The following is an 8,503-nucleotide window of genomic DNA, read 5'->3' on the forward strand; positions in this document are numbered from 1 at the left end:
AGTCTTATGCTCAAAATTGGTCCCAAACACCTTCTCTAGCATGAACCCTTTTGTGTTTTAATTTTTCGTTATGTTATGTCATGTTATTTTTTTAATTTATTATTTTATAAAATGATAATTATTTCGTCGATTAATCAAATTGGAGATTTGATGATTGAATAAAGATGAAGCATCCCAAAATGAACCAACTCATATGGGTGGATCACTCCTACAAGAATATGTAGATAGGTTTTGAAAGAAATTTAACCCTTTAAAGTAAAAAAGAGTTCGATTAATACACACATGGAAAAAATGTTAAAAGTTAAACTAAAGTTTATGTAATATTATTTATAGTTTGAGAGTGAGTAGACTGATATGATGAGTTTCACACTGTTTAGAGTTTATTATAAAACTTAAGTTAATATACGATTATATACATGATTTATAGTGTCTATTACGAGAGTGAGAGCAAGGGTGATGGATGCAAAACTAATTATATCTCGCCTTTTTCCTATATTATTAGAAGCAAAACTAATCATAGGACGTCAATTAAAGATGATGGATAAGCTAAAACATAAGCCAATCAAAAAGGAGCGTACAGTCCCTGATGGCCCATTCGTTATCTTCTTTCTCAGAAAACGTGACACTTCCGAAACCAAACCAGATTCAAGACTCTATAAATTGCTACACGAGGCTGCAGGCTCTCGCCATCCTGTCATCACTTGCATCCAGATCAGAATGGAGAACGTAATTTCGCAGCCACACGTTCCAGGTGATGAAGTGGTGATTCGCAAGTCTGTAAGCTACCATCCCACCGTTTGGGGTGATTACTTTATCTTACAGGCCCAGTCCTCCCCCAGTACACAGGCATGTATATACACATATATCTCACATAAGTTCTAAGTTTTAGGCAAGAAACTCTCCGAGAACGAATGGTGTTAATGTTTCATTAACATGAAAAATGTGCGCATGCTACTTTCTTTCGGTTTTGTTGGTTGAACAATTAATTGCTATGCTATGGAGGATGCAGGAGTGCGATGCAAGGATGCAAGAGAGAGCTGCAGAACTGATGGAGCAGGTAAGAAGCATGTTCAAGGACATTACCAACATCTTGCAAACTATGGACTTGGTCGATTCAATCCAGCTTCTTGGATTGAGTTATCACTTCGAGAAAGAAATAAGTGAAGCATTAAACCGAGTCCATGATGCCGATTTTAACGATCAGGCTCTCTACGATACTGCTCTCCGGTTTCGCCTGCTGAGACAACAAGGGTATCATGTGACCCCTGGTAATATGCTCTTACGTTTCCTTGGAGTAGATGTATTTGTATGTTTTATCTATAATTTTGTGTTCGCCTTGTGTTTACTTCAGGCATAGAAAAATTATGTTTGCAGAAGTAATTCGATTTGTGTTTTTAAATATGAAGGAGGATTTTTGTTTTAAGAAAGCAACTTAATCAGCCCATCGAAAAAACAGTCACCGGGTGACCTCACACTCTACTTTTTGATCTCCTATAACAACAATATTAAAAAATGTACTTTGTTCTATATATATATATATATATATATATATATATTCATGGATGATGAAGAGGTGTGATGCAAGGATGAAATAGAGATCTGAAGAACTCAGGGGGCAATTAAAGAGCATGTTCAATGATACTACTGGTCTGCTGCAGATCATGGAATTGATTGATCCAATCCAGCTTCTTGGATTGGATTATCACCTTCAGAAGGAAATAACAGAAGCATTAAGTCGAATCCATGATGCTAATATTGACGACCATGGCCTTTACCACACTGCTCTCTGGTTTCGGCTGCTCAGACAACAAGGATATTACGTGTCCCCAAGTAATATGCTCATTTCCTTTAATAAAACAGTAGTTGTCTGTGCTATCCACAAAATATGATACGACCTTTTTTTATCATCTTTTTTTTTTTTAATTAATCATAGATGAGAAACTTATGCTCGAAGTACTAAAGTCATTTGCATCGAAATTATGCTGATTTCATAGTTGAAGAACTATTTATATAATTTGTTGATGCCCTTCTTTATCTTGCTCTTTTTACACACTATATAATAAGGGCATGTTATTGTGACATTTTCTTGGGGACAATAAACATAAAAATCACACACAAAAGTAATTATATTGATCATCACGTAATTACTTAATCACAGCAAATTATTTTTGATAATATGGCTTTATTTTTTTCTATAAAACAAGAATCTTGTGTTTCTGTAGATGTTTTTAACAAGTTCAAAGATGAGAAAGGGAGTTTCATGTGTACCTTGGAAAGTGATGTGAAGGGACTGTTAAGCTTGTACAACGCAGCTCATCTTGGGACTCACAGGGAGATAATTCTTGATGAAGCCATCTCTTTTACCAGGAACCATCTATTATCTGCGTTAGGCGATCTTAAACCACCATTAACAACGCAAGTGTCTCTTGACCTCGAGACACCTCTATATAGAAGGATGAGAAGGCTCTTGGCAAGAGATTATATCTTTATATACCAAGAGGATGCCACACGAAATGATGTCATACTGGAGCTTGCAAAGCTGGACTTCAATATACTACAATCTCTTCATCGTGAGGAGCTTAAGAACATCTCTTTGTAAGGTCCCCTCACATTAATTTTTACTACTACTAGCCATATTTCTTCTTGATTTCTGCAAAGAGAAAGATCCATAGAGGATATGGTTAAGTAGATCGATTGTTGAATGATTTCATGTTTCTCATCTATTTATTCTGGATCGTGGATGACTTGAAGGTGGTGGAACGAAATAGCACCCTTCAAAAGTCTCGATTGTTCTCGAGACCGATTGGTGGAGTGCTACTATTGGACTCTGGGCATATACTTTGAACCCCACTATTCCCGTGCACGAATGATAACGGCCAAGGTCTTTGCCCTAATCACTATTATGGATGACATCTATGATGTCTATAGCACACTGGAGGAGAGTCGACAATTCACCGAGGCAATCCAAAGGTTTGGAAATCTTATATCGACCGAAAGATTATATTTCACTGACTTTGCATGCAATAGGCGATAACATAATGTGTCACTAAAAGCATGAAAATAGTTTCGACCATTGTGGATAACAAAACAATATTAATACTAGTAATAACAATAACAACAATATATGAAATATCAACTACTTTTTTTCTAAAGATGGGACTAATTCATATGCAGATGGGACGCAAAGACTGTTCAACAACTACCAGAGTATATGAAGGACTACTTTCTCAAGTTAATTCACACCTTTGAAGAGTTCGAAACTTTGTTAGCACTCGATGAGAAGTATCGCTTATACTATCTTAAGGAAGCGGTACGTGATGAATCTGGAAGACCTTGTTTAAATTTTCATGAAGTAGCATTACAATTAGCGAATACAATGATTGTACAGAGAATAATCATTCCATATACATGGCTCATGCATTAGGTACATTAAGGAATGGGTTTATTTTACCTATACAGATGAAAGCTGTATCTAAAGCTTACTTCGAGGAATCCAAATGGTGTGCTCAACGTTACGTGCCAACTGTTGAAGAACACCTACAGGTTTCCCTGATAAGTGCAGCATATCCTATGCTCAAATGTGCTTCTTTTGTTGGAATGGGAGAAATAGCGACGGAGGAGGTATTTAAGTGGATTACTAGTTTCCCAAAGATTGTCCGAGCTTCTACGATAATTGCCCGTATCATGAATGACATTACTTCACATGAGGTATGGTCATAACATAATCTCCTATATTTTATATCATATAAACATTTTTCATAGTAAATTTTGCATTGATTTCACTCCTAGTAGAAATATGATAACATAAAAAAAAGAAAAAGAAAATAACATACATTCTCCAATTAGATGAGATGGCACATAATTGAGGTTTAATAGGGTAATCTCCAAAGGTTGTCTTCAATATTCCTTCTATTTATCTCCTCAAAAGCATTTCTTGTGTCACTCAATTGCATTATCAAAGTTTTGATGATTTTATATTATGAAATCTAGTACAAACAAAAAAACTCCCTTTCGTAAGCTTCCACATCTGTAGATTCCCAAATTCCTTTTATCTACACCTTATTATTGATAATAGTCTATCAATTTGTTTTCATATAACGAACATGTAAATCCTGAAAGGATCCCCCAGAATTCAGTTTGTAGATCATTCATCCTCTTTTTTCATAAAATTTGCAGTTGGAACAAACTAGGGAACATGTTGCCTCCACAGTGCAATGCTACATGAAAGAATATGGAACAAATGTTCATGTGGCATGTAAGAAGCTCCAAGTTCTAGTTGACGATGCATGGAAGGATATAAACGAAGAGTGCCTCAATCAAACTGCATTCCCCATTGCTTTACTCCAAAGGATTGTTAATTTTGCACGAATGATTGAAATTTTATATAAGTACATCGATGGATACACCAACTCCTCTACGAAGACGAAGGAATATATCTCTTTGTTATTTGTACATCCTATTCTACTTTGATTGTATGACGATGCTTGCTTCTTCTATGAATCCTTTATTCTGAAATATATGTAAGCCTTTGTAAATGAACGTGTATTGTACTATGCTTGCTTCTTCTATGAATCCTTTATTCTGAAATATATGTAAGCCTTTGTAAATGAACGTGTATTGTACTAGTCTTGGGAAGCTCAAGCCAGTATTATCTATGGAAAACAGAAATCCTTGCTTAACAGTAGTTCAAAGCAATTTGCAAATTGCTGGTCTGTGTTACAAAATTATATTAGCTATTTCCAATTTTCACTCTTTTCAGTCTTGCCAACTTAAGAAAGGCTCTTAAGTTATCAAGATATCAAGATGCTTACATCAGATATCAAGATACTTCTTAGTTAAGTTTGGGATGATTACAATTCGGAAACATATATATTCAAGCTACATTTTGGATAAGTTAGTGATATCATATGTTGGACATAATTCATGCACCATGCTATCAGAAGATTTTGCCTTGTCATTAGAGAGAACAAATTCTACTATCTTATGAAAAATCTTGTAAACAGAACAAGCAATGGGGTTGAAAACAAGATCATTCGTAGCCCTCCATATTCACCAAAGACCAATATCATTTAGAACCCACAAGGGTTGGCCAGCAGAATTGGGACACTGCACCCCCTCATTAAAAATTGAATATCTAGTTAAGACTTAAAGAGTTGCCATAATTTAATAGGAAAGACGCACAGAAAGAAGTGATTAATGGTTTCTGCTTTAGATTGACAGAAGGGACAAGTAGTAGCATTACTGCACACTCTTAGTTGAGACGATCAATGAGAGGTGGCGGTGCAAAAGTTTCCAACAAAAAAATTGAACCTGAGGCAACACGGGAAGCTTCCACAAACAATACAACTAGTCCACGTTAGGATCAACCATCCCAACTGAGAAGCAAGAAAATGATAGGCAGACTTAGCAGAACCAACCCTCTTATTATCTAGCTTCTAAAACTAAAAATGATCATGTGATATATGGATTAACAATGAGATTAGAACCACCAAAGATCTATCACTAGCATGTATATTGCTGAAAGCATGCTTGAATGGACTAGGAGAATCTAAAATATAGTTATCTTTGAAAACATCAATAATAGAAATATCACCAAAAAATTTAGTGAACTCTCCTCTTAAACTTTCAAGAGCGATAAGAAACAAACCCGATTCTAGCTTTGCCATAATAATTTTGAATATTCCAAGGATAAATCACGGCATATTTAGTTCTAACCATTTTATCTCATATACTATCAATGATGGAAAGATGTTGGCCTCTGTTGAGCTTGAAGTGTATATTTCATAAGAAAGGTTATCAGTCCCAAGACGTAGCATATCTAGAAAGAATTATCCCTATCCCAATCCCATGATAGAATGTGCATACCCTTGGAAGAAGCACAATCGACCCAGAAAGTATCTAGGATTGCTAATAATATTATTCAAAATATCATTATCCATCCAAGATCGCTTAAGCTGCATCTTTTGGTTCAAATCACTCGTCTTCTGGTCATGCTATGTGATAGGGATAATATTTGTTCCAATACATACTCAGACATGTGACAGCTCAGCATGGGTTAAACCCATTATAGAAAGCTCTCCATACAAGAAGAAATCAAAGTCAATGACTATTCACTAGGATTACTCCATACTTATAGGTAAATGGTTTGAGTGTCAGAATGATCAGGTCAAGAAATCCATCCAACCTTAATCTTTGTACAGATTGATCAGGAAACATGCATTCGAATCCACAGTAGGACTTGAGGAGCGTCCAAGTCTTTCGTCAACCAACTTAGACCTTTGAAATGCCCACAGTTACTACCACAGGCGAAGCCGGATTTGTGCTAGTCTCATCAAATGGACCATGTCATCACAATTCGGATTTGTTGCTATTGAGTCACTCAAACCAAATATGGAACAATTGATGTGGCAGATAAAAAAACATGAATAACGGAGAGCGACACAAGAGGCAATAAAACACAAAAAGACCTGCACATTTGGAATCCTTACGTCTCTTCATATCTTATGTCGATGGCACCCATGCATGGAAACCAATTGGCATTTGTAACGCTTACGTCTCTTCATATCTTTTGTAACATGCGTCTCCTTTACAACATCAATGCCACCTTGATCAAAGATTATAGACCGAGGCAACAAAACACAAAATGACCTGCATATTTTTTATCCTTACGTCTCTTCGTATCTTACGTCGATGATGGAAACCAATTGGCATTTGTAACGCTAACGTCTCTTCATATCTTTCGTCGGTGGCTATGGAAACCAAATTGACACATTTGTAATCCTTTCGTCGCTTCCCTATCACCACGAAGTTGCTATTTATTTTTGTTAGAACAGACACAGCCGAGTTCAATTTTGATAGTATGAATCGTGAGTAGAGATGTATGATGATAATTTCTTTTCTCTTTCGCGTCGTGTGAAACTTGGTTTAATAGGTAATCTCCACAAAGTGGAGGAGAGTCGTGGCTCGTATTAGTCTTCCACATGAACAGACGAAGATGTTGTGTCCTCATAAATTCCAACACCAAGCAGCAGGCTCTCCGTCGCCACCTCGCATGTTTAATTAGTCTTCACATAAAATAAGAATGGAGAGTCTGAGTCAGCAATCACTTGTTCCAGATGATGAGCTTATGGTTCGCAAGTCTGTAAGCTATCGTCCGAGGGTTGGGGCGGACTACTTTATCCAACATGGCCAGTCCGTCACTCCAACATCGGTATGTAACCCTGCCATCCTATTTGCCAAAGATGTTTCCAGCTTTCAGCAAGAAGGTCACCTGTAAAGAGGGGTGTTGATAATTTAGCTCCAGCTAAATAGCACTCATGCTTAAACTGGTCCTTCATCGACATAGTTGCGGTTTCCTGCGGTTTCAGTACCATGAAAAAACTCCCTTTTCTCGTCTATTGCAGGAGGAGTGTGATACAAGGATAAAAGAGAGAGCTGCGGAACTGATGGAGCAGATAAGAAGCATATCCAAGGATCCTACTGACATCTTGCTAACTATGAATTTGGTCGATTCAATCCAGCTTATTGGATTGGATTATCACTTCGAGAAGGAAATAAATGAAGCGTTAAACCATATCCATGATGCCCATATTGACGACCATGGTCTTTACGACACTGCTCTCCGATTTCGACCTCTGAGACAACAAGGATATTATGTCTCCCCTGGGAACATGTTCATTTCCTTAAGTAGCTGAATTTGTATGCTTTGTCCTGATAATTGTGTTTTTACCTTGTCTGACAGACAAAATTTGGACTTTGTTGTCACCATTTATTCAATCCAACTTGGCAGTGCTATATCTACACGTATCAAAGACCAAGTTTTGATGATCAAAGAACCGAAATATTTTAGCGCCGACATCAAAAAAATGTTATCTATTTTGTTAGTCGCCAAACCATAATATTTTGATCAGAACATGTGTTGTCAGATTAAAATTTTTTGTCATGTATCAAAATAATCGTGGAGCAACTATAGCTGACATCATTATTACAACGAGGCGGAAGACCTTATAAAATCTAACTCCCAAGAGATCACTACTCTTGAAGCCAAGGATGCCTCTCGTTCCCTCTCTCATGAAGGGTCTAAACTCACTTTACTATGTAATAAGGGCATAATCCCTAACAGACAACTTCCTTAACTCTAAATTTTTCATAAAATATTCAACCTCAAGGAGATGAGGAATTCTATCCACCATAAAATTTTCAACCTCAAGGAGATGAGGAATTCTATCCACCATAAAATTTTCAACCTCAAGGAGGAGAGGAACTCCATCCACCGGATCATCAACCATGACTGGAATGAAGTCAAACACCGATTGTCTCTTCTTTTGCTTCTTGTTGGTACACCAACTTTTGGACTGCTATTAACACGTCTGTCCTCTCTAATGGCATACTTGTCCTAATGTCCAAGTATTTTCTCTACTAATCATATCAGCTTTCGTAAACCATTCTCATTGGATGAGATTATTGTTGCTCTCAAGCAATGGGCCTCTGCAAAAGTCTCGGA

At 36.8% G+C, this 8,503-nt stretch overlaps 1 protein-coding gene across 1 annotated transcript; it reads left to right on the forward strand.

The window, feature by feature from the left end:
* The first annotated feature begins 999 nt into the window (after positions 1-999).
* Positions 1,000-4,535, forward strand: LOC135666554 (alpha-humulene synthase-like). Its single transcript, XM_065178148.1, has 6 exons — positions 1,000-1,268; positions 2,223-2,595; positions 2,752-2,970; positions 3,175-3,310; positions 3,460-3,708; positions 4,177-4,535. Exons 1-6 carry the CDS (start codon positions 1,004-1,006, stop codon positions 4,468-4,470), a joined length of 1,536 nt encoding a protein of 511 aa, XP_065034220.1. The 5' UTR covers positions 1,000-1,003; the 3' UTR covers positions 4,471-4,535.
* Positions 4,536-8,503: the final 3,968 nt, after the last annotated feature.

This window comes from Musa acuminata, unplaced genomic scaffold, assembly GCF_036884655.1.
Source record: "Musa acuminata AAA Group cultivar baxijiao unplaced genomic scaffold, Cavendish_Baxijiao_AAA HiC_scaffold_1108, whole genome shotgun sequence".
NCBI classification, from domain to species: domain Eukaryota; kingdom Viridiplantae; phylum Streptophyta; class Magnoliopsida; order Zingiberales; family Musaceae; genus Musa; species Musa acuminata.

Coding starts and splice junctions, on each gene's coding strand:
- LOC135666554 (XM_065178148.1), top strand. CDS start 1,004: ATGCAGGAGTGCGATGCAAGGATGCAAGAGAGAGCTGCAGAACTGATG. Junction 1,269..2,222: donor AGGGTATCATGTGACCCCTG/GTAATATGCTCT, acceptor GTGTTTCTGTAG/ATGTTTTTAACAAGTTCAAA. Junction 2,971..3,174: donor TTCACCGAGGCAATCCAAAG/GTTTGGAAATCT, acceptor ATTCATATGCAG/ATGGGACGCAAAGACTGTTC.